Raw genomic sequence first — 27713 nt, 5'->3', positions numbered from 1 at the left:
AAACTGAATATACATTATACAGATCTTCGCCAAGTGTAACGCCTGTGCTGAATTAATTTCTGATGCACCAGTTCAGCTCATGTCTATAATGTGTTTAGAATTATTTACTGAATATGCGTGCCTTTAAAATACTGAATAGGCTTCAAATTTATTTTTTAATGATATGATAGCCTCTGTCAATTATTTGTTGCAGGAATATTGGCAAAAAATTTAAATGCCGCCAATATTAAATAAACAATTATACGATTGTCACAGTACTAGAGATGCCAATTACAGATCTTATTTACATATGCCAATTACATATCATATCTCTATGAATCTTTGAAAATATTTAAAGTTCTTTCCCATTTCATCTAATTGTTATCCTTCTATTTCCGTCAGATATCTATAAATAATATTTTTTTAATTTCTTCAACGGGATACGTTCCTGTAACATTTTCAGAATTTTCACGAGGTAGCTTTATTACAGCATTGAAAATGAGCAAACCTTTCGAACAACAATGGATGAACTAATGGGTTGTATTAATCAATAACAACAAATATTACAGTGCATTCACACCAAAGACGACACGAGGCTTTTTTATTTTTCTTGAATTTACCGTCGAGTTACTTACACCTGAACTCAGTAATTGACTCCTTAAATTAGATGATTTCTCAATTTTTCTATTTATTCGTCAGATTTTGACCAGAAGATTTCGAATCGTAAATTCTGAGTAACTATTGCATGTTCCTGGAACTGTTAAGGCTTATTAGTATGCTTCAGGATTGGGAGGGGCAGTTGGAAATGAGATTAAAGGTAAAAGACTTTGCAATGGGTTCCATGATAGGGAAGTATTTGTAATTTACTTAAATATATTGAAAATCGAAGCAAATGAATGTGCTCGCAAAGGAACCAGCTTTGCAGAAATGTTTACGCATGTGGAATTTTGAAAAGCTCGCTTTGTAGCAGCATGCATACATTTTTCATTTCCTTCGAATATTTTTTCCATTTGGGTAGAATTTTGCTGCAAAATAGATTGTATGCAACTAACCACGTTTACGAATTACGTATCGTAAAATAGCTTATTAAGAGTATATCTAGGAATTGCAAATCAACAAATTATGCAAATTAATGCAAGCGAATTCAATTAATACCAGCCGACATTATAGGTCATACCAATTAGATGAGTTTTCCCCAGTGATTCGCGATGAACATGTCAATAACCAGCGTATGCCGCTAATGTTTACATCAATAGCAGAATACGTTCAACTCATATTGTTATATGGTGCCTTTTACGGTGCCACATTGTCTCTAGAAATGTACACTGATCTGTACGATTGACTTGGATCTAAATGAGAATCCTGACTCATTGCCTTCTCTCATAATGGCGCACTTGAAGTTGTGTCGAATCAATTATGAGTAAACTTCAGGCCTCATGTGTTATTCACAGGGTAGAAAAAACATTTTCCGCGCGTATAAAGATCGGTTTAACGGTATATTAATTTGAGCTGGAAGTAACACCGTGACGACGCGACAAATGACTTCTTGGGATGCAATTAGCAGGTGTCTTTGCTGGCGAAGAGTTCATGGCATTGACAAAGCTAGATAATTTTAGCCCGGAGCGTGTGCCAGTATGACCGCTTCAGCAGCCCGTCTTGTCCTGATAGTTTCATCAGTCATCGCCAGCTAAGTAAAGCAGGTACGCAGTCTTGGCTACACACTTTGGTGGCTCAACTTCCTTTAAATGTCACCTAAAAATTGTGCAGGATACCCTACATATTTTCGGCACTTCGTGAGCACATGATGTGAGTTTTGAAACCCTCAAAAAGAGAAAAATTCTACCCATCGTTTGAAATACCTTTTTGTAAGGTAAGGTAATTTTAGATGTTCGGGTGATGGCGTACATCAGCCATTCTAGGACTTTTTTCTCAGCACAAATTTTAGTTGACAAATTTTCCTAAAAAACATGAGGCAGTCTGATTTAAAAATGAATAGCATACGGACGAATAATGACAACGTCGTTATTTCATCGTGCAGTCTCGGCAAATGGTGACAACGTCGTTTTTTCATTTTGTAGTCATGGCAAATGGTGACGAAGAAGTGGTGGTCACGGCAAAACTTATATCGGCAATGTAATTCTTTGGGTTAAGTCCAGATTCGAAAAGTCCATACATTGAATGATGATTTCCTCAAAGTGAACACACACAATATCAGCATAAAAGTCTTTTTAACTTTTCATGGCAGTCGATGAAAGCTTTGAAATTAATTACATTGTAATCTCATTGCTTTTTCATTCGAGGATCCCAATTTATCGTGTGTTTCTTCATGAAGCTTTCGTAGTAATAGCATGCATTTGCTAGGGGCAAAATACTAATTTCAAGGAAATCTATTTATGAAGATATTGCTCTTATCTCAAATTTTAACAAAAGCAATTCCTTCAGCAATGTAAATATAAAGATATGTGTATATACGAAATAATAAATATATACGTGTTTATCCTAATTAATTAAAATATATGTTAGCTCAATATGCAGGCAAAATTGCCAATTCTTGGGTCAAGAAACTCTTAGTATAGAAGCAAAAAGTTTCTCACCTTGTGTCCGGAGTTGGCTCGGTAGCTGAGGATAGAAACAAACAAGAAGAACTAATCAATAAAGAGAAAACAGTTGAAAATGAATTACTAAGGAGATGACCGTAGAAGAACTGAAACAACATGTACGCGGATGAATGAGTAAATCATGCTGATGCACAAAAAAATGAACTGTAAAGAAATTAATTAAATCGAAGGCCCGAAAATGAAAGCCAAATGTAATAATATAAATAAAATTTTGCAGATTCCCCTGAAAAATAACTGAAATTTAGCAATAATTATACGGAATGAACGGAGTTTATTTTCGAGGATACGGTTAGAAATTAAAGTTAGTTTACTAACTACAAATTTATTTCTTTATCAATTTAGGTCAAAGATTTAAGTTTTGAACGTTTTAGGTGAAGGGAAAGAGTTCATGTGGACACTTTGTGTAGGCCATTCTTCAAGGTTAAAATAATACGATGCGATGTTTATTCGCATCAAAATCAAAGTGTATTACCGTGATAAATGTCGTATCCTACTAAAAATGAAGAAAGATAATGCTTAGGAAAAGAATTATTCATACTGGATTATTGTTTTAAACAAATCAGAAATGAATGTTCATAATTTTCTCATTCTAAGCAGGTGTAAAGCTAAGCTAGGACTGATGATCACTAATTTATAACTCTAAGCTTCGGAAATGATCGCTTTCAACGAAGGTGATTGTCGCATTGATTTGTTAGACGTAGTTTTTTCGAGGGCGTGGCATGTGCAAATTAGATGGTGGAATTTAACATACATACTTTAGTCCATGCAACTGAAAGCAGTTAAGCCTGAAAACCAATCAACAGATGAAGCAGATTTTCGTTTATAGAATATTTACAAAAAGAAGTTTTATCAGAAGAAGATTTACATAAGAAAGGTTTATAGAAGCTAGGAAAATATGCGTTGATTAACAGATGCGCGTTGGTTCGTAAGTGTAACGCAAAAGATGGTGTATTCTTGTAGCCTATACGTTATTGGGTTGAATCATTTTTATTGAGTGAAGAAAAAAATATTACAAATCAATAACGAGCGCAAATGCAGATTATTGCATTTAAGATAATTTAACTATTGTTTCCTAGCTTCGAAAAATATTAATATATTCACATATTTAAACAGACGGTTTTACTTCTTGTCAAGACAATACGATGCGATCATACATTATGCAAATTCCATTTCATGAGTCCGGTTCTGCCATCTGTATGGATTATGAATCTTTTAGAGACGAACAATGTCGGTTTTAGTTTTAGTTATTTGTTCACTTATCTCAGTAGATTGCAGTTGGCCTCTCTTTTACTTTAGTGATGAGTATGATGTTGTTACAGCATCAACCATAAAAATCATCATGCTCGACACTGTAAGGCAGTTAGTTATTTAGTCAACTATTTATGTGTTAGGTCATTCGTTACATGAAAGCAGGCTTCAAGTGTTAGGCAGCAAACCAAAATTTACAAACCGGCATTTGGAGCCGATTTCCGGTTATAAGAAAGTACGAAAAATAAGTATCATATGTTGGTGTGTCAGGTACAACGAGAGTGTACGACAACATTAAACTTGTTGAAAAGTGAACTCTGCACGGTGCTGCCTGGTGCTGGACTTACTTCTCAGGAGGATCGTCAAGTGCTGTAAGAGAGACCGAGGGGAGGACGTATTAGATGGATCATGTATCTAGTGCGTGCAGGTATTTATGACCCAAGTTCACTCTCGCATTGTAGACTATGAAGGATCCTGTTCTCAGGTGTTTACTGATCCAGTTGAGGAGTAAAATAACGAGTGGCGCATTTCGGTTTGAACAAAAATAGAGATAACTCAATGACTGATATCTTGAAATATATTATAACTCACTAAGGTTGGTAAATCAATTTTAATTCGTGATCGTTTTCAAAAATCTTCACGTGAGTTAATGCATTAGAATTCTAACGAGTTGACATAAAGTGTCCTACTAAGAAAACAAAGCGACATATACTAAAAATAGCCACCTAAAAAAATAGTCACCTAAATAGTCAGCCAAAATCCTCGTTTGAAATTCATTACACACTTCCATGCAAATTTTACTCCTCAATTGCATCGCATGTACTTTGCGAGGTTTTCACACTAAACGTATGGACGCACTATAGGAAAAACATTGGTGGGACAAAAAACGGCGTCACAAGGACATTGATATTTATCGGAAGAGCACGCCCGGTAATTTAAGAGGCATAAGAACATGACAAATTTAGAGCAATCAATGGAAGAGGAATTTAGAGACAAGGAATCGACGTATCGCAACCACGGTAAGCTGGCAATTGTTCTGGCACATGTCACTTGGCACCAGCTCCCTGGACTATCAGGAGATAATTGTATATAGAGGAGATAATGATGTAGAAGAGATAATAATATAGAGGAGATAATAATATAGAAGAGATAATGATATAGAGGAGATAATAATATAGAGGAGATAATGATATAGAGGTGATAATGATATAGAAGAGATAATGATATGGACGAGATAATGATATAGAAGAGATAATGATATAGAAGAGATAATGATATAGAGGAAATAATAATATAGAAGAGATAATGATATAGAGGAGATAATGATATAGAAGAGATAATGATATGGATGAGATAATGATATAGAGGAGATAATGATATAGAGGAGATAATGATATAGAAGAGATAATGATATAGAGGAGATAATGATATAGAAGAGATAATTATATAAAATCTGGTGTGAAAGCCTTGTAAAAACATATATAATTCTGGAACAGCTTTGCTACGGGAAATATATTATACTATTAAAACTTGAAGAACCTTGACTGAAAATTTGGTATTAGTAATATTAGGTCTACATCACTGAATATATCTGCCCATTTGTAACCGTGTGATAATAATATGAAGTATAATATCATGAAGCAGTTGAAGTCTTCTTATCTTAGTTAAATGTAAGCAAATTTTAATTAATTTTATGATTCGTCCATAATTTTCACGCGTCCAATGAACTTTTACATCAATTTTTAAACCGGGAACAAGTTTCAATAATTTGGGTTTAGATTTAAACATGAGAGCACTGATCAGCCAATTTAAACATGAAATTTACTATATATTTCACTCGTCTTTTATCCAGAATGTCCATCCACTGCAGAGCTTCAATGATAATAAAAATTTGGTGACATTTACAGCAATCAAGTTGGAAGTAAAACAGTAAATAAGTTATCGTAAAAAAAGTAAATAATAATAGTAAATAATTCATCTGCTGTAGTAAACAAATTCATCGGGTCATGATATTTTTAATGATTTAAATTTGCAATAAAATCAACAAGGCCGCGCCTGTAAAACATCAAAACGAAGAATTTACTCCGCATCCTGCAGTTCTTTCATGCACGACCCTATATATAACTCTTAAAAGTGGAGGGTAAAAGTAGTTATAAGGATTATGATGTTACCAGACGTGAACATAGACATCATTCTTCAGAGGACATCAATCCTAGATGTGGCCTGCTTAGGGATAAATCAAGAAATTAGCAGACTTTTGAAAAGTCCATAAATGTCTGTTGAATAATTAGTGCCTCGACGTTGATCAATACTTGACCCGTAACAATATCCTTCTGTCGCAAAAAGGGAGACATGTGAATAATACATCAAAATAACCGATTACAATTACTTTTCAAGTTATCCAATCCTTCAAACAAAACAATAATTTTATATTTAAATGTGGAAACTACTGTCAAGCTCTGAGGTTGAATGACATGGTTGCAAGTTAAATAAATGGGCTTAAAATTAGTAATCGATTATACGACTCCAATTAAATTGAAATTGAACACTTTTCATTTGCTCAATTACAACTAACTGAACTAAAAATTCCATTTAAAAATCACGAGACTATTCAAAGTCATTCAAGTGTTCATTTTGACTTTTACTGATTTTGAGAGTGTCTAAAAGTTTACGCTACATTTGTTTTTTTGGGAAATAATGTTAATTCATCTTCGAATGAAGCCTAATCTGCAGCATTTGTACACTTTGCGTATCAGCCTTGCTACAAAAATGGTATAGACTTGCAACTTAAAGTGTCTAAAGCTTCTAAAAGCGTATACTACTTACGGCTGAAGTTGAGGTTGATTGAGGCTGAAACTTCACCGTACTTATTCTTGGCCTTGACTTTGTAGAGACCAGCGTCCTCTTCTTCAACATCGTCTAAGATAAGCTGTACATCGTAAAGGTCCTTGCCCCCTGACTTGATGTTTATTGCTACCCTCTTACTCTCCTTGATGTGAGTCTCCCCTCGGTACCAGTTGATTTCGGGCTGAGGGTTCGCGAGGAGCTTGCAGTCGAAGATAAGCTTATTGCCATCGTCTTCTTGTCGCAGTTTGGGCTTCTGTGTGAAGCTCGGTGCGAAACTCTCCCCCGTGGAACCCATTCTGGGTCGGGGCCACTTATTTAAAACAGCACCAGAATGGCAGCGCTCGGCAAGCTTGCAGTCTCAACCTGGGAAGAGAGTAGGAGGAAGAGAAATAAGCATGTGACGATGATAGTGAATTGGCAAGCACGATGGTCTGCTGCATTTTTTATCTGCCAAGTGATGTCAACTATATGTTCTAGGTATAAATAGTTGTCAGCTTGACACAAGCTGGCGATTTGGGAATGTTTACCTATCTGCAGGGTTGAGCACATCCGAAATATGTAATTTTCACGTAATAAAACAATAGAGTAAATACGGTGGTAGGAAAGTTAATGAAGATACCATCACACCGCATGATAGAAGTTCTTTTAACTGCTCTCGCGGGCACCGAGAGTTCTCTGTCTCAGTGTGTAATGAAACGTAAATGAAGCGGCAAGAGAACGTTTCAACAAACCCGTTCTGAATCAAAGAATTAGGAGGCAATTAAGATTACGCTTCTAATCAACGGATCAGTTTAGAAATACTAAGTAGGCAAGAGCACGTTTTTGAGCAATAGATCCGTTCAGCGCGGATATAATTAGAGTTCGCGTTTTTGAATGCTTCAAATATTGAACGTATTTCTAAAAAAACTGCAATAAATTTTCAATTATAGACTAAATCAATTTGATCACGTCGATTTTTAGATGTGCCTACGAAAATCATATCAAAATGCAAACTTATCACTATCTATCCAGACGCGAGAAAGTTTCTTAACAAATCACGTGTCAAAGTAAAAATAATATGTAAAATTGGACAACCAGCGAGCAGTCGATTGCCGTAGCGACCCCCAACTGTCGTTATTTAAGCGCTCGACTTAATTCAAAGTTAATAGTGCGTTTTGTAGGGCAAAAGAAGATCAGAGAGAGAGAGAGCAGTGAGTGCCGTCTGGTCGGGTGCGGGAATTGTATGTGGTTGATGCTTAGAACTTATGACTTTTAACTCATATCGTTTTTATGATTTTTGCTGACGTGTAAAATAGGCAAATGATATGAGAATTTTGTTATTGGTTGTAACTGCAGTGGTGATAGTTTCATGGAGCTATACTTTAGCACAAAATTTTGTAAACTGTTTTATACGGTTAGTGACACTGCGTAAATTTACGAAAAAATTTCACTAAAAATTATTTTCTTAATGTCTTATATTTAAAATTATATTACTCCATGATGAACATCAAGTTGATGCTCCATGATGAACATCATCATCATCATCCATCTATTACTCCATTAAGTAACAGGCTGGGGTTGACAACATTACACCGAAATCTTTCGTACAGTTTCATTCTGTAATTTATATTATGTATGTATCATGCTGGTTTTTAAATATTTATTACTATTAAGTAAAATCTAAAGGCTTTATCTATAAATGTAGCGGTAGCGCTGTAGCGGCAAAACCTCGTATCGCTACTTAAGTATGTAGCGGGCGCTACCACTACTGCTACAATTGCTTAAATGTAGCGTCGCTACCGCTACCGCTACTGAAAATGTAGCGGCCGCTACATGTAGCGCGCTACTGCCCACCTCTGAATTTCGTGATGATTTTGTTCACACCTAAGCAAAGCAAATAAACATGAAACAATGTTAAGTCTTTCTCTCAACCTTGTGGTAGACATATATGTTCCGGCTCATTGTTGCGGATATAAATGTTCCTGATCCTTGTTGCGGATATAAATGTTCCGGCTCCTTGCTGCGGACATAAATGTTCCGGCTCCTTGCTGCGGACATAAATGTTCCGGCTCCTTGTTGCGGATATAAATGTTCCGGCTCCTTGCTGCGGACATAAATGTTCCGGCTCCTTGTTGCGGATATAAATGTTCCGGCTCCTTGTTGCGGACATAAATTTTCCGGCTCCTTGTTGCGGATATAAATATCCCAGCTCCGGGTTGTGGGCATGAATGCTTTAAAACAAACTCTATCACTCACTACCCGAAAAAACTAACTCTCTAATAAAGCGCAATGGATTTTTTGGACAAGTTTTTTTCATTGCAGGACTCGTAATCGCGAAATTTATGGACGTTATGGTTAGAATAACGATCATAAATTATCAGAAAATGTCGACCCACGGCCACCAGTCAATGTTTGACCAATACGAAGCTTTGGTCATCGCACATCCTACAATGGGAGCTCACCAAGTAGAATCTGGCCAGGCTTCATATTATAACACAAAAAATATCTTGCTCTGAGTAAATGGCTATAAAGCTTGGCTGCTCTGGGCACTTATGAACTAGAACAATGCTTCTCTGGGCACGTGTACTGCGAGGCTTGCCGACTCCCGACACGAGTGCTCTGTAGCTTGGCTGTTCTGGGCACGTGTACTGCAAGGCTTGCCGACTCCCGACACGAGTGCTCTGAAGCTTGGCTGCTCTAGCAACGAATGCTCGGCGCAGCTGCCACGCATTCCTGGCCGTCCGTAGTAGAAGTGACTCTGTGGTGACGTCGCGAGAAAGTCGCTTAAATTTTACAGCACCAGATGTTATTCTTTATGATGATCACATTCGAAATTTATTCTCTTCTATTTATTCACTTTTAATTATTTATCAATTTTATTTATTCACTTTAATATGCTGTGGTCTTTATTCATTAAATTTACTAGTGAATTTTGAACTTTTTGGCGCGGCAATTGATTGGCCGCAGAACGTCTGTCCATTCAAACTTGCAGAACTCATCGGCAGAGTTTCAAACATTGACTCTGTTTTAAATTTTTTTCACTCTGATGGATTACTCATGTCATATCTAGGCTCAAATAGTTATAATACTTTTGAATGAAACAGACAAAGAAAAACCTCCGTCCTCTCACACAGATGACTGGCAAAAAGCAAGCATCGCTGGCAGCAATATTTCCGCACACCTTTTACAAGTTATTTTTCTGGTGACTGTAAATTTGCTTTTTGCTTTCGCCTTAGTGTTTTTCAGAGCAAATTAATAGGAAATAAAGCTTTGGTCTTAATTAATTCAATATGTCCGGACGCGCTTGGTGACATCTAAGGCGGCAAACTGTTCATCTCTGATCAATTTATCTCGGTATTGTAAAAATTTCAGAAATTGAATTTAATATTACTATGAGAGATCTGTAACACCTCACAAAGGATCGGCAGAAATGATAATTAAAAGTCGAGGATTTCCTAAGTAAACCTAATCTCTCAAATCAAATATAGACCACGTCATTTTCCGCTTGTTCTAAAATTACGAAGTTGTTTCTTTTATTGTATAAAATTGTGTTGAATTGGGTGTCACAAGCACCTCCCTCTCCAAGCCTGATCTCTATCAAAGTAAGGAAAATTGTTTCATAAATGCGTAAAAATAGATATAATTGAATGACGAAAATTAAATTTCTTTGATTAAATCATTGGTTTACTGGAAAATTTTCTTTGAATATTAATTTCCTAGCAATGATTGAATTCTTAGAAAAAGAAGATGTTGAACGATCATTGATAAGATTTTGGAGGATCACTTTAATCACTCTCTAATGAGTAAGTGATCAAAAATTCATTAAATATTACAATGATTTCATAACCAATCAGGGCAAACTCGTGGTGTTGGCATGAGGTAATGACGCAACTGCACATATAGTAAGTAATTATTTGAATATCATATAACAGCACTTGAATATCTGATATCAGAGTTCTTGGATATTTGATATTACAGTACTCGAATATTTGATATAAGAGTGCTTGAATATTTGATGTAACAGTACCTGAATATCTGATATAAGAGTACTTGAATATCTTATATTACTATACATTTGAGAGCTATAAGGGGAAATGTATTTTTCCGAGTAAATAATCGATGTTTTTTATGCCGCGCCACAAAAATTGCAATTTATCGCCGCTCAAAAAGAGAGAAATTCTGCCAGAAGTTCGATCATGACCTGATACAAAAGCGCATAATTTAAAACGTTCATAATTCCGCCCGTTGAAGTATTTAGCCGACAGTCTACGATAGGTTCACTTGCACGAAATAGATTGAGAATCAAACGAAAAATTTCTTCCCATGAATGTGGATGAGGCATAAAAATCCTCTGCTCTTAAATTGGTCAAGTTCGTATCAATATTAATTGTTAATAAACCAATTTTAAAGAAACTCCTTCGAAAATGTAAATGCTGGAACTCCATCTGTTTTGCCGATTGAACTCAAGCAGCGCCCGTGTATGAGTGGAGTGCAATGAAGTAAAATTCTAAGAACTCTGTCAGGAAGTAAATTGGGTCAAATTAAAAATTTTCTTTGGCATCAAATTGCGTGACAAGCAGCACAAAATTTTGTTCAGCTAGCTCGTCCAGGTCAATTTGGAATTTAATGCAATTAAGAGCATGCAATCTGTCCCATGACCATTATCAGCTTGGATTACTGGAAAAATTTACCTTTAATATCAATTTCCGATCAGTGATTGAAATGATTTTTTGGAAAAAGATGTTGAACAACATCTTCTATTTCTAACAACAATATGGCAAACTCTTTTATGACCAGAATAAGTAACTATGGAAGTGTGTGGGAGCTCAGCGCGAATGTAATGTCCTCGTCAAGGACTGAGTCTCGACGCACCAGGAAGAAGAAGACAGATTAATTCTCTATCAGAAAATTAATTGTCATTTTTAATATATCATTAAATTCGAATACTGAACAATACTCTCACTTTTATATATAACAGTCGAAATTTTTATATGTATAAAGCTCAATATCACTGCATGACGTTGCTTCATTTGACAGTGCACATGATTTATGGAGGTCACTGGTGAAATTTTCAAATTCTTCCCGACTCTATTTCGTTTTTAATACAAGTTGGAATATCAATGGAATGCAGCGTACGTATTTTTAAATCATGTATCTATGTTTTTTTTGTGCAAAGAGCCAATGAGATTAAGCATATCTTTTTTAAGAGGCAGACGAGGGCAGTAGGCCGAGTACTGCCATCGAGGTCGGTAACAACAGTACGGTAAAAATACAAGCTTGCAACACCGTCGCTTGGAGTTACTTTCAAGTCTCAGCAACCAAGTCGAGCTGCTAGCCAAAGTGTACATTCTCCGCTGAACGAAAGCACGAGAAGATTTCGTTGTGTAGACGACACCGCACGTTTCTATGTCGAGTCAAAGATAATCTCGAGCAGCTAGAATGTGTTTTACTCACAACACATGCCTTCGGTTGAGGCGAGGAGACACGGCACGAGAATTAGCGCGGTGAAGCGTTCAGTGAGATAGTGTGTTAAGCATCTGCAAACATCACTGATTGTTGTTACAGGGCTAGAAGTTTAAGAAAGCTTGTAAAATTTATTTTTTATCCGGTAGATAGTGGTCCACGATCTCGTAGACTGATGAAAACATTTTTTTTTCAAGCAGATTTTCGAAGAGTCTAAGTTTGAGAAATAGACAAATTAGTATAAAGTATTAACTTTCGTGGTAACTGAAGAATTTCATACAAACCATTGTGATGCTTCAGCAATATAATAAAACTTTTCTTCGAAAGTGTGATTGGTTAAAATATCTTATAATATAGAACTCTTCCCTACGACAAAAAATATATTGTACGAATTTTTTAGCCCGGCAATGCTTCTACCTTGTCGATGCTCTACGAATTCAGCGGGGAATCAATAAAAAAAATTAAAAAAAAACGAAAATCAGATCGAACCTCCAAAGCTCGGAAGAAAATAAGTTTAACGCAGATGTCACAACATCCCATACGATGTGATAGTCCGAGGACAAATGATCGTCGTCTATAGCTGACAAATGCATCATGGAACAAATTAAGATCAAAACAAAAGAATTACATCTCAGTAACGTAACTGTAACCAGTGCATACAAGCGCAATGAAAGAATCGATCGCAATCAATGCCTGAGTCACTATATTTAACTGAATCCGTGAGGTCGGCAACCACAAGCATGTTTTTTTACTAGTACGATAGAAGCTTAAAAGACGACCGAGAGCTGAAATTGCAAATGAAAATACACCGTTTGACTTCAGAGTTTAGACCTTTGGATCCATCTCCACTTTCTGTTGAAATACCTGAAGCCATGGCTTTTTCAGCACCATGACACATCGTTTGAAGTAATACTAGTTTAAAAGTCTCTACCGTAGCATGTTTAACAACACACTGACAACGAGCCAACATCGATTATTTGTGTACAGAAACTGACTTGGGTACAAACAATTAGCTTCTCTGCAGAGGCAGAAAACAGGCGCAGCAGAGAAGAGCCGCCGCAGAGCAGAAAGCAGGAAAGAGCCGCAACACAGCCGAGCAGCAACAGAAAAGAGCCTCAGTACAAATGAAAAGCAAAAGAAAAGAGCTGCAGTACAAAAGAGCCTAAGTACAAAAAAGCCGCAGTAGTGCAGAGCCGCAGCAGAAAAGAGCCGCAGTTATGCACAGCCGCAACAGAGAAGAGCCGCATCAAAGCAGAGCCACAGCAGAGGCCGCATAACTGGCTCGCCGCAGCGGCAGCTCTTGGCACACATCACGCCGCCTGCCCGACTAAAAATAAGCAATCGTCGGCACTGTCGTGCAGCTTAAATTTGGCTGATATTCGCCCATTATCCGACAGAGAAATGTTGACTTGATAATTTTGATCTGCGCGAAGGTTTTACTTTAACGACATAGGTCGGGTCTATCAAAGCATTGTAGCTGAGTGAGCAGAATAATTGTCTTGGCCACACATTGAACATTCAGCATTTAGCATGCAGAATCGAATAGCGAAGATGACCTTCATCGATAGCAAAAAAAACTCCACGCTACAGGCTGTTTCAAAGCGACCGTCATTTTTACATTTTATAAACTAGTATTTGTTAATTATTTTGTTCTTGGTACGTTGATCCGATATACTTATTTTGTAGGAAATTTATTGAGTGTAGATCTTATGCATTCAAAAATTGCAAGCCATCATGAAGATTGAAGCTCGTAACAATTGTATCAACAGTAAAAGAAATTCCCGCAGTGGCATGCCGTGCCGCCAGCACTGAGCAATAAAACGGCCTCAGGTGGCAGCCGCGCGCTATCGGCGCAGATCTCCCGCGCCACGGGCCTGAAAAAAGCGCGCGGCCACTCGAGCGTCGCGGTGTGGCATCGTCAGGCGTCGCGGGAGCGTGGCCGCGGCGAACGCGCGCCCGACCAGCCACCAATGTCGTATTTTCAGCTGCATTCAAAAACATATTTTGGACAAACCTTGCACCAATTTTAAATATAACTAAAGGTGAACGTCGCCAACTTGAATTTTTACGTTATTTCTATCATTAATTCTGACTTCAGAAAAGGTTCAATGATATTCTTTTGCTGAATTCATATATGGTATAAGTAAAAAGGCGATCTAATATGTTTGCGGATTTTATGTCAGTTTTATAAAGTAACCGTAATATATTCTACCCCAAGAATAAGAGTGGGTATAATTGAGAGCAGTGAAGTATAATGAGGAGGTAGAATGCTGATATAATCTAATGTAATCTTGCAACTAAACAGTGCTGCAATCGTTTATAATTTAACTTTAGAGCGACACAATTGTTCATAACGCATGCTATTCCAAAGAATACAATTATTAGTTCACTTAATATTCCACTTAAGACAAGAATTTGCAATTTTCAGTAAATTTACAATGCCTTTAATAACCCTACAGTAGTCGGGTGGATTACAAATGAAATCCACGGCTATGAAATTCAACCTTGACGAAACCGAACGAAAAGGCTACTAATCTGGGCAGTTTTTACACGCGACCACTGCTGAGTCAAGTTTGTCTCAAAGCTGATTGTTTAAAAAAATTTAAAAATAGAAAAAAAAACATATCGGCGGCTCATTCTTTGCATTTAATAATGTTACGAACAAGGTAAAAGATGCATATATTCATGTCATCCTCCACAACGATAAATTTGGTGGCGACAATCATTTACTGTATTATTATTACACTCGTTATTTCAATTATTTTCAAGTTTACTTAGCAGTTGCCTTTTTTCCCTGTTATAGACTTGTAGTATTTAAGACAACCTGAATGAATAATTTACTTTCTGACGTAGATTGACTTTGTTTTATCAATTATAAACTCCTTAACCCTTTCGTGGGTAAACATAGAAACATGCAGAAGTTTGAATTTTTCATGCCATTACGAGAAACTGTGAACAATAATATTAATAGTCTCGTACAGATTTCTCAAAGTTTTGCATATTGAAGGAGTAAATCGCGATTTAATACTAGGCTAAATAAAATACGGTTACTAGGCTAAATTAGAAATCATTCAAATTCGAACACTCAAACGTAAATAGTTATTATCTAACCTCAATTTAAATAATAACCTCTAACCTCATATAATTGCATAGACATTGCTACTTCCATCTTTTCAAATGATGCGGAAAAAGTGTCAATTTCATTGTCTAGTCAAACTTCAGTTTCAATGCTTTATTTTAATTCTTATGCATGGTAGAGAGTGATGCTATGTGTGAAATAATGTGCCGATGATTAGTAATGATAAAAGCACTTTTTCTTAGCCTCAAACCAAACGGGGTATGTAGTAAATCTTTCTAGAAGTAGATTACAAGTTTCCATGAATGGCAACTTGTCCGCTAAAATTTTAACGGTTCCATTTTTCACATATACCGATAAAATATTGATTTATGCAATTTTCGTTATCAGAAAAAGTAATTTGCTAAATTCCTAACCAATATTCCTTCTATCTACCAATTCAATTTCACTTAGACCCAGATGGAGATGTACGCGGGAGATCCACGGAAACTTCATGTTTCGTATTTCGCGCCAATTAAGCAGCCAGATGTTGTAGAAAAAGAGCAAAAAGTATTTCATATAAAAGGCAAAATCATGAAGTTTTGCGCCCTGCTTTGTCATTTGCCACTATGCAATGAACAAGTGAGCGACGTGCGTTTGCTGTCGAGGCCTACTTTTCTAATGTTCCGTCGTCGCTACTCAACGAGCGTTCCGCACTCGGTTCCGTATTCATCCTTTAGTTCCTGTTCCTGGTCGGTTCCGATCCAGATCTGGTTCCGATTTGGCTGCGCGTGATTTTTTATGGGTTATCTTGAATCAATAATTACAATGACTGTCTAAGGACCCTACTTCATTTGAAGAACAAAATGCGCCAAGCCATCGCCAAATACCCGTCAGTATGCTTCAGCAAATTGAACTGAACTTCAAAAATCGACTAACTGAATGCACTGACAATGGGGGCCGTCACTTGTCCGATGTCATTTTAAATACTAAATGATGCAAAAAATAAGATAAAATCTTTTTCAATAAAATTTATATCGTAATGATATTTTTACTAGTTATTTTTATTGAGCTTCTAAATCAGAAAATTCCCAAGAATCACTCTGTATTAGCCCTATCTTTGTAAAATGCCATAAAATACCAGTAGTACCGATAAAATACCGTACCCCTGTAGTCGACATTGATCCCTTGAAGAACAAGTATCGATAAAAATTATCAATTAAATTGCTTTACACTTTACAAAATCACGCAAATGCACAAAACAAGCAGCCGAGTTTGGGAACGCATTTCATACGTTGAGTAACGTAGAAAATCGTCAACCAGCGCCGATGAGCAAAACAGCTCGGCGTTTGTTTATAAAATTTGTGGGTGTCCCGTCGACTTCCAACCGCTCGTCACTTTTTCAGAAACGATTTTTTTCAAAAATATGGTCAAATTCGAAGGTTCTTTTGTATCGACATAGGCTGCCAAAGAATGACTTTCAGGTAAAATCTCTTTCAAAAAATATCTTGAAATTACACACTGCACACACAATTCTAGTTGCCCCCGAATTGAAAATTTTGACTGAATTAATATTTTAATTTATTGTAAAATTTTCTCTAAAGAGACCATCACTAACTGGAAATTTATTATACGAATATAAGTGACAACTAATTTAGACAGCAAAAGTCTGCACAATCGCTAACGAATTAGTAAAAGTAAAAATGTGTGTGTGTGTAGTATGTGAATCGCAGTTTTCAATCCATCATATATTAAAATTATGTGGGCGTCATCTACCAGTGATTTGTAACTGCACATTCATCTATCGATTTATCTATTACAGCTAAACTTATTGTTTATTATTTATTTTCACGTTATCCAGTAACTATGCAAAGTGATTATCAGTCAAAAACCTAACTACAAATTACGAATTGGCTCAGAACATATCGATCAAATCGAGTATTGCTCGCAATATTATGGGTGATTAAAGCAAATTTGCAGTGAAATCGATAAAAATATCATACGTTGGAAGACCTGTAACTTAACTACCTCCACTGACCAACATCAGTCGGCATTGAAAAAACAGCTTTATTACGCGATAGCTGCGTTTACGCAGGAATTTAGGAGATAAATTGTGTTTTTAACCATATTGAGTCGTCCAGTGTGAAAACTCTCTAACTCGGAAACACTAAGGTCATGTATAGAAGTGTTGGAATAACCTTGTTCACCAAATATTTTTCTTGTAGTTGGAAACACGAGAGAAAAATCTGAAGAAAACTAACCTGAGAATTTTTTTAACTCTACGGAAAACACTCCGAATATTTAAGTTACTAATAACGCAGAATTATTCCTAGAAAACGGAATCGCAGAAGTTCTAAAACACTCATTAGCTGCTGTTTTAATTCGCGGCCAGCATTCGACAGTCTCACGGATCTTAACATTTCGTGTACCTGAGTATTTGTGACAACTGATTCGCCGCCAGCCACTGTCTGTACTGACGCACTACACGCGTGCGTTAGGTGGGACGCAGCTGCAAGTACGCTAGACGCTAAATAAACGGTTACATAAATTTTAGCCGCTGCCCCGTCATCCCAAATTTTGTATTCAAGATTTATTTATTCATTTTTTCAATTCGTTTAAATTGAAATATATTTATTCGTTCGAAAAGTTTTTTATAGAGAATCGAAGCAGATAACCCAAACACCCCGAAGGCAAGTGATGAGGTCGCAAGACGAATTTTACTTCTGAGAAATTGTTTATAAGCAGTCAAAGTTTTCTGTGACGAATAAGGTCTTGGTAAAACGAGTGGACTGCATGGGTAGGTAATTGTCTTAAATAGCAGCGAGGTAAATAAATAGATATGTAATAGATATGTAAGGTAAATAAATAGATATGATTGGCCTGAACAACGTGGGATGGCGGCAAGCTTGTTAGAAACGAACGCACGAAGCATAATTTGGATCAGCGATATCTCAAGTTTATGAGTATGAATAGATATCAAATTGCCTATGGTGAGATGAACCGCTAACGGAAGAGAAAGATTAACAAGTGAATAAACTTAAACTAATTATTTGTAATTTGCAAGCCTAAGCTATATCTGTAATTATTTGTAATTAAACTGTAATTATTTGTAATTTGTAGATTAAAACCAAATTAGATTATTTGTTATAGAAAAAGAATACCAGGTTACCATTTACCAATAACAAAATACTATTCAAAACACTTCCCGGCTCCATAAATGAATGCAAATTTCACTGTCCGTAAGCTTTCAACTCAACTAGTTACTTGCAATATTATTCATGACTGTTACTTTTAAGTATCTTCAATTCATATACAAGAAGGGGGATATTTTTAATAATGGAAGATTGCGTCAGAAGATTGTTTTAATTTAAACATGAATTTGACGATCCATGCTGTCGAATTCAATTTCCAATGTCGCCAATATTCTCAGCAAGATCAGGTAAAGTTTTTTGGACTCTATTCTCTAAAATAAATAATGTATAAAATATATATTAATACCGGGACTTGTGCATGCCATTAAATTCATTTTACATTTATTGAGAAACTTTTAGAGAGTCGCTTCCTCGCCACAAGACAATGATCGCTAACAGCCAGCAAACCCCCGATCTCTGAAATTTGTTTCAATTCTCGTAGGAGTTACACAAATTTGGATATAGTAACATAACAATCAAATAACATGTAGTTAGTTCAACGGCCTGCTAGCTGAGAGATTGATAGTAAAATATTGAAATTTTATTTTGTGACGTGATTTCTAAATGAAAAATCAACGAACAAAAGAGAAATCCAAGCAATCTCTTACTAACTTTTGATCAAATTCCGGACGCCTAATGCTGAGGCTAAGAACCTAGAACGGGATCATAAAATAATAATGTTCAATCTCAGTATCTATTTGATAAAAGAGTCATATTCAAAAACACATTTAATATAGAACTTAAATATTCCCATAATTCGTTTAAATTAGAACACAATTTAAAATTAAAATGAAACATTTAAATTATTAAATTCATCATTTGAAGTACAGTTTAATTTTGTAAGTGAAATTTCAACCAACCAAACCCAACCGACATTCAAATTTTAATCCACCGAGCTACCTTGTTTTAGGATGACTCGGGATTTTGTGGGAAATTTCCCACAGTTACTTAGTTTGTTAATTTCTTTTACTTTGTTTCATTAGAATAAGATTATTGTTGCGTTCAATCTAGGGTAAGTTTATTGTTAGGGAGTTTAATTCAGGGCCGGGATTCCGAAGTCAGAGGTTGGAACTGGGACTCCGCGGCATTAAGACTTTTTTTGTGAACCTACAAACTACCTGTCGTCAGCCGCCGCTACATCATCAGCAATTTTCAACCCTAAGTCTAATCATCTCCCTAGAACTGTGATTTGTCTATTCCTTGGTTTGCGTGCCCGATTTTCTTTCATTTTGTTAAGTTCGCTTAAGTCTATGCTTAATTTTCGTGTGAGATGCTTCAGACTTCAATTATCTTATTTATTCAAATTTAATTGTTAACTTGAGTTGACGAGGCTCTAACTACAGCTCTGTCGTAGAGTTTATGCCAAGTCGCTTTAACTTTAATCTTACTTCAAACCATCCAATCTTCAACTTTACTAACTGTCTTTCCGTCTGAAGCATCCTCCTTCTACTGATTTCTTCTTTTTTCCTTGAATTCAACTCTTCCCTAAGAGTGCGTTAGCACACTGAGCGGCAATATTATCTCAGGTGAAACCAGGTACATTTTATTTGCCACCAACTGATTTGAATTCACTGCTTTTCGCTCCTGCTAATGTTCCGCATTTATTTTTACTGTAATGAAAATTTACGTAAAATCCATTCTTGACAGTATGAACTACAAGCTGGTGTGTAGCTGGTGGTGACTCGGCCGCTTCCATGTCAACTTTTGCAGCAGTTCGTCTCTAGACGCGGTTCCGGCCCTCATATCCAATTGATTTACCAATTTGATGAAGAGATTCCGTTCCTCGGCTGCGAGAATGCAGGCCCTCAAGAACTCTATTCAAGTCAATTCTCTTGCCAATAAAAGTTTCTAAAGTTTATCATGCATCACTGCCTATAATTGAATAACGATTGTATGAAAATAGTCATAATTTCAGCCCTAAAAACTAATTTTAAGTACAATTCATTTCCCAATACCGAATGTATTGTGGATAAGCAGTCGAATAATCCAGATAAGTTGTTGTAAATACTCACAACTTTCATAAATAAGAAATATATTGCAACAATCTCTGCCTTTTGAATCAAAATTTACGGAAAAGATGTATAGTATCAATATAGCTTAGATACAAAAATAACGTTCTTGTCAGCAATATACCAAAGAAGCATCTAAAAACTTTGTATCTCATTCATCTGAACGCCATTTATTCATTCCAAAAATTTACTATAAAAGAAGAGTTGTAAAACTAAGTGAGGACATTCACATTCAGCTTTGCATATTTATGCACATTGTAGAATTTTGAAGACTTCTCAAGATATTAGAAGATAGAAATTTTCCTAAGCTAATTTTAGTGGTAAATTTAAGTATATGAAATTTTCTTACTGACATTGACAAACTCAAAATCTCGTCACGTGACATTATGCATGGTAGCGATGTCATGATCAGGAGCCAATGACAGTACGATAACCAAGATGATCTGATAAAGATGACCGCTCATCTGATAAAAATTATTGTATATTTTTAGCGAAATAAATGATCGCGGCTACTATTTACAGGCGATGTAATGTAATGCAGTAATGATTATTACAGAATATACTATGGCCCTCGTCACATGGAATAGTATAATAAATTAAACGTTTGTCGATTCAGAAATGTAATGAAAAAATAATTTGGTCAGAATAGCTTTGCCAATTTCAAAAATTTATTTCGCGACGTTCACCACAAATGCCAAATATTTACTCGGCATCCCATACATCTTTGATGAATCAAGTGGTTTCAGATTTGTATTCGATTAGAAGAAGAAAATCGAGGTGATAATTTTCCACTGCGCTTAACTATTAACATTAAAGTATCTTTGGTATCATAACCGTCAATTTATTTTGTGTATGCCTGCTTGTATTGATAATAGTCGCTGAGAAATCGGCAAGCATAATCAGGGGGCGAAAAAATTGTAAACAAATGTTGAACTACTTCGGACGTAATAGTCAAATCAATTAGCAATTAAATAAAAAACCTATCAATAAAAGCAGCCTTAACGAGCCCAGCAGGTTTTTCACTTCCTCAAAGTGCGCTGCAGTGGAATTTTACGGCGGTTAATGAAATGAAAATGGCGCTAAGCAACGATTCCCTGGAGTTCGATCGTCATGAATAAAAGTTTGACTCATATCATGAACGAAAAATAAATTTGATATTTTTAATAAAACTGCGCTTTTTGGACCTCAAGAATTTATGAATACAAATTGTATATTCTCCCAAAGAATATAGTATATTAATATCAAGCTAAAATTCGGGGAGACTGCCTTCTCCACCATAAGGTGAGAAAGTACAGTATGCGCGCAAAACTGGCATGCAATAGTTTATCATTTGGATCTTATATTTATCTTGCATTTATATTAAAGGTATAGTCGAGAACAATTATTCAGTCAATAGAGCTAATTTAACTATTTTAATTGAACTGAAAAACCGACAAAGATCTACCGGCATGTAGCGCTTTTATTACATTCTAATGAGCTATTATGTAAGCAGTCTAGAGTATATGGCAGTTCATCCCATCTTTTTCCGACATCATTTGTCAGATAAAAGTTCAGCCATCACACTTGAAACCTGAAACAGGCGCGGGAACAGATCAAATTAAGCCTATCTTGCTAGATTTAATCGTGAATGAGTTGTAATATTGCTATATAGTTTCGTAAGATATTAATTTCGAAGAGAAAAAAGTTTTCAGAGCACAAATTGACGCGTCGGTGGCGATCGGTGGTGGTTGCTGGCAGCGTATCTCAGGTTGGCACCCGCCAGGCGCCTATATTTGGCCGGTGTCTGAAGCAGGGCCACAGCTCCACTTACATTTCTCCTCAAACAATCAATATGCAACTTCATAGAGGAACTGGGAAAATGACTAGCATATTTCGTATGTATGTTTTGACTTTCAGTGTAGTAAAATTTTTACAAGTATTTTGAAATATTTTTTGTACATTTCCTCCTATTGATGGATGTGTGTACTGTATCTATTGCAAAGGATCGAAAATGGAAATCAAATTTGAAAATCAAAAGTTTCGCGTGGTAAACCGCTTCAAGTGTCTTCATGGAGCACGAAAAATTCAAATTATATTGTCATGTTCGACCGCGAGAGAAAAAAAATGTAGCAAAACAGCTTAACTATTTCATTACGAAACGCAATTCTCGTGGTTGAACGCGCGACTGCAGGTTCTTAGTAACCGTCGAGCTCACCACAGCTTCTTTTGTCCACATCACTGGTAATTCTGCAGCCGTTGCTACTTGCAAGAGAATATTCCTCGCAAGGACTCAACGAACATCAGAGAATATTTTATACAAAATACTATTGGGCCATTAGTATTTATGATTAGAGAAAATACAAAGGTGTAACACATTATTCAAATCTTCTATTCAGAAATAGTTATGGTGCAAAGCAGCATGTGTGACAGGTTGTTTCATTGCACAACTCTCTTTCCCTCAGACAGTTTAAATATGTCTTAAGTACTGTCAAGTCCTTGCAAACAAATTAATACTGCCATTTGAAGCAACTTACTGCAGAGAGAGACGATGAAACTTAGCAAATCACAGGACTTGGCACAATAAGCACAGCTCACTACACCAACGAGAGTCGCTACGGTAGGAACAAGAGTGACACACCACTTCTGAATCACTGAGGGCAGGTGCCTCCGGTCAGGCGGAGAGGAGGAGAGCTACTGCTGAATAACAAGGGGCCGAACACAGGGCCTTCCCGTCTCAGGGCATCGTGCCATGGGCCCCCTCAGCCCCCGGGGTGACAGAGGTTCTTTTCCCACTTGCCGTCAGGTTGCAGGCCTCTTCTTATACTCACACGTTTGCAAGCTGAAAATTATGTAGGAAACTGTAGATGTCACTGGTACGTGTAGATTTCTAGGAATCACGATGCGAAACACCTTGCAGAATACCCTGGAATGCTGCTTATATATGACCTATTCACTACCAGCGATGCCGTGTAGAGAGATGTGTAGTGGGATGTGTAGAGGGATGTGTATAGGGATGTGTAGAGGGATGTGTAGAGGGATGTGTAGAGGGATGTGTAGAGGGATGTGTAGAGGGATGTGTAGAGGGATGTGTAGAGGGATGTGTTAGAGGGATGTATAGAGGGATGTGTAGAGGGATGTGTAGAGGGATGTATAGAGGGATGTTCAGTGCCATGTTGGTCACAAGGCACATTCCTGGGCCCTCGCCCCACGCACTCTGTGGTATGAAGACGATGAACTAAATTCCGATTCAGAATCAATATAATTAGACTCGGTTCATTGCTGCCCTCCGTTGTTAAACGTGAATCCATTTACTGAGTGGCTTAGCGTAAAAGATGAAATTATGCTTGATGATAAATGCTGTTTGGTCTTGATAAAATTTTAGCAATGTTGAGATGCACGACTACGTATTATTAATTTACAAATTTATATCTTTTATTTATGCGTGATGACCTATTTGAACTTGATGAAGAATTATGAAGTAAAGGTGTAGATAAGGAATTTTTATGTGCTGCCGTGACTCTTTTACATAAAGTGTTATTCTTTTTTCACAGTCAGCGGATTTACGAGTTGTCATTTTGATTGTCTTCTTATTCCGTGGCTTCAAAAATTCAAAGACCAAGTACCGAGTGATAAAAAAGTCTGATTCCCGATAATCATTCAATAAAGGAAAAAATATAACATCATTTTCCTTTGAAACCGCTTTTTAGCATTTTTCTACTAATCGACGAGTTACTTGGTGTTGCTCTTACGTAACGTATAGAGTTTATGAGAGCCGAGGTTAGTGTAACTTTTCAGAGAAACTGAAGCATAAATAAAATTTGGAAACGATATTCGTTCTTCACCTTCATCCTGTTTTCCACCAGTAGTTTTGGTGGCCTGGATTTCATATTTTGTCGCCTCTCAGGTGGTCTACATTCTACAACAATTGCGAACCATCGCAATCAATAGGCGTTATCGCAGTAAGTTGTCGTAAATATCGATCACGGTAATTCTATCAGCTTGACAGTAATCTGATTGATATAAGTACCGAGAATCCTTTCACGATAATTTTTCTTCATAACGAGCAAAACCATAAATTTTTCACGAATTAAAATATTTACGAGCCCACGGCCGCCAGTAGCCGAAAAACATGCAAGTCCGCTAGGCTCAGTCACTCTTTAGGTGCCGGGAAGGAGTTGCGGAAACTAGTCAACAATAAAATTTTCAAGACAGCAATTATCATAATTTAACAGCTGACAAGTTGCATGGCCATGTCTGTCGGCCCATTCTGATACAATTGCTGGTGTAAAAAGTAATTAAAATTATTTAAGTTGTTAACAATTTTTATAAGCTTAAGTGAAAGAACAATCGACATCTAATATTTAGTTGCAGTTATTAAAGGCTGCGAGTCGGCTCAGATGAGCATTATATTCTACGACTACTGGGCATAAGGGTTTGGTTTGATGGGGGATGAATTCTTTAATATTTTTAGGGTACGTACACGTACACTTGTGGTTGTCTATGGACACAAAAAATAATATGCGTTTAAAAATTATTTTTTAAAGACAACACTTCTAAAGAATTCACTGTCTGCGATGTTACAAATGTAGAATGAATTTCCAATTTTATTATCATATATTAAAAAAATTAATTTTTGAAGTTTATTAAAAAAATTTCAACATTTTTTATTCTGTCAATTGAATCATGCATTGTCTCCAACTTTAAGCAAGTGCACAAAATTTCAGATCGGTTGGACGAGTAGGAGTGTGTTAAATAGTGATTATAAGATATGTAGCCGACAAAATTATTTTTTCAAATTTTTTTAATAATAAATAAAATTAGTTTAAATTTTTAAAATTATTTATTCTATCAATTGATTTATGCATTGTCTCCAACTTTACGCTAGTGTACCAAATTTCAGATCGATTAGAGAGGTAGAAGCGTGTTAAATATCGATTATAAAATTTATGGCAGACAGACAACAAGAAGTGAAGTTAAAGGGAAGTGTTGTAAAAATAATAAAACCATTACAAATTTTAAATAATAATAATTTTTCGGCAGCAGCAAGGGTATGTATTAGTAAAGACTGTGTCGTGAAGCAGTCTCTCTAAAGGCATGACGTGCAAGTTTGCGTGGGATAGATGAATGTTGCAGCTCTGCGTACAGACAGTGGCTGTTGTTTTGGCATTGTTTGCTTCCTAGAAGGGAATTTGTACCTTTAGTTTCTGGCTGATAATCTCTTATGGTACTAAATGCTCTCTTTCATGCTTGCCCGTGGACTGAAACGTATAAGAATTACACTTGCTGCGCCTCACGGAATTCTCTCTTCAGTTTCGAAGTCATAAAATATGCAATATTTTTCTCTTCAATGGAAAACCTGCTAGTGGTGTTCCAAAATATACTTATTTACGTTTATGTTGTATCCTTTTTTTCAGTTTTTGTGCATTCGCAGTCATATGTCGGTCATAACTTAATAATTATTGTAGTTTTGCAAGTAAGATGCGCCTGTTAAAGGTATTTGCTTGTAACGATTCCACCTTCCAGTGACACTTTACCAGTTTTAGAATCATGAGATTAGAGTAATCTAGAACCTCATAAGTTATGAGCGCCAATAATCGGGGCACACTTTTTCGACGTGTTTGTTTTTAAAGTTATAAAAAAGCAGGTAAATTCACCATATCTTAATCATAACCATTTCTGAGACCTGCTCCAACGGCAATTCAAATACTAAAGGAACGCAAGGACCATTAATCGAGAGAGGTCAAATTTGAAGCGGAATAAATTGAAACGAAAAAAAAGAAACGTAAAATCCTAACGATTCAAAATTACTTCCGAACCAAACGATATAGCGGATTTAATTTACGGTTTTTTCTTTTATATTAATTCCTGGTAATTCAGCAAATAATTAATGATGCAAGTACTTATTATGTAAAGAAACTTACACTTTTTTCTCCCTGAGAAAATTTGTCTCGTTAGTCTTCGATTCCATTTGCTCTCACGAAAATTTTAGAAACTTGAATAAATTTCCATAAATACTGGGGACATTTTCCAGAAAGATAAAGTAAATTTGTTCCAAGGCTATATAATTCGTATGTTCAGCTCTGAAGTGAATTAACGGGACAGCAATTTGTTGCTCCCCAAAGAAAGATAAGTTCGAAGGTTACGTCATGCCTCGTAGGTTGCATCATGCCTCAGTTACGCTGGCACATGACGTGGAATGATCATTCAGTCTTTCGACATATTCAACTAACGATAGAATGTTTCACTGTCATAAAGTGGTAGAAATCTGCACTAGACTATATTCATGGAAGTCGCTATCTCAATCACTCTCTTGTAACAGATCCTGAAGATGAATAAGTAAGATACAGATATACAGATCCGACATCCTCTTAAGTCCTCGAGTACCAGATTGTTCGCGGGTCAAGAAAGATATAATTATCCTTGTCTTTCAATATTCGTATGAAAATGATGCAGACTCTATCACTGTTGCGTTCAAGTAGTAGGATTATGATGCAGGTGCAGTGTCATTAATGTGGCGTCTAAGTTGCATGAACAATAATGCAGAGGAAATGACAATGTTGCGTTCAAGTTGCAGGAATAATGATGCAGAGGCTAAGACTGCTGCGTTCTATTTGTGGAAACTGCATCTTTATCCCAAATCATTCATTGAAATTAATTAAATTTTTTTTTTTCATCAGCTAACTAATTTTTCAAAACTAAATTTCGCTGCCACTTCACGAGCGTAACTTCACGTGACTTATACGATAGAAGTATTTCAAGATTATTATTTACCATTTATCAATTTCTTCTCTTCCGAAATACAGCTTTGTTATCTGCTAATTTATTTATCTACATCATCGGTTACGAAGCATAGAGAACTATGCTGCTTAGCTCTCTGAATACCTTATCAAAATTTTCTTATAAAGTTTGCACTTCCTGCTTCTTCTTTTCCATGCTTTAAGGAACCGTCCTAGCAAATTGGATCAATTAAACTTTACTACAGCAACAGCACTTTAGATGTGATAACAAGTATACAAATTATTTGTAGTGATCTATTGTTTCTCATTAAAATTGCAGAAAGAATAATCATTTACATCATGAAATCTGATATATCAAATTATAACCAATATTTTTGAAGAAGACTTATAGTCGAATGTGTTAATATATTGCCAAAATATTTATGTATAAGGTGAAGCCTAAATATCAAAGTTTTTTTTAATTGTAGCATATAATTTTTCATAAAAAAATTCAATTTTTTTACCAAATATTTTTAACGCTGAAACAGAAAATTCGTGAATAAAGGTAAAGCATTTACAAATTACTAGCATCCCGCATACTGCGCTACTCTGCTATTAACTTCTACCTT

General features: G+C 36.1%; 1 protein-coding gene across 1 annotated transcript in view; it reads right to left on the bottom strand.

Annotated features, from left to right (window-relative positions):
- The window catches only part of LOC108679657 (twitchin), a 139750-nt gene extending 116696 nt beyond the window's left edge, over window positions 1–23054 (bottom strand). The window contains exons 1-3 of the mRNA XM_047885350.1: window positions 22903–23054; window positions 6672–7055; window positions 2574–2598 (exon numbers count right to left, since the gene is read on the bottom strand). Of these exons, the coding sequence (XP_047741306.1) occupies window positions 2574–2598; window positions 6672–6987 (341 nt within the window). The 5' untranslated portion in view covers window positions 6988–7055; window positions 22903–23054. The remainder of the gene's footprint in view (window positions 1–2573; window positions 2599–6671; window positions 7056–22902) is intronic.
- Window positions 23055–27713: the final 4659 nt, after the last annotated feature.

The sequence above is a fragment of the Hyalella azteca genome, unplaced genomic scaffold (assembly GCF_000764305.2).
Source record: "Hyalella azteca isolate HAZT.00-mixed unplaced genomic scaffold, Hazt_2.0.2 contig17671, whole genome shotgun sequence".
NCBI classification, from domain to species: domain Eukaryota; kingdom Metazoa; phylum Arthropoda; class Malacostraca; order Amphipoda; family Hyalellidae; genus Hyalella; species Hyalella azteca.
The sequence above is the reverse complement of the archived record's forward strand: the minus strand, read 5'-3'. Positions and strand labels throughout refer to the sequence as shown.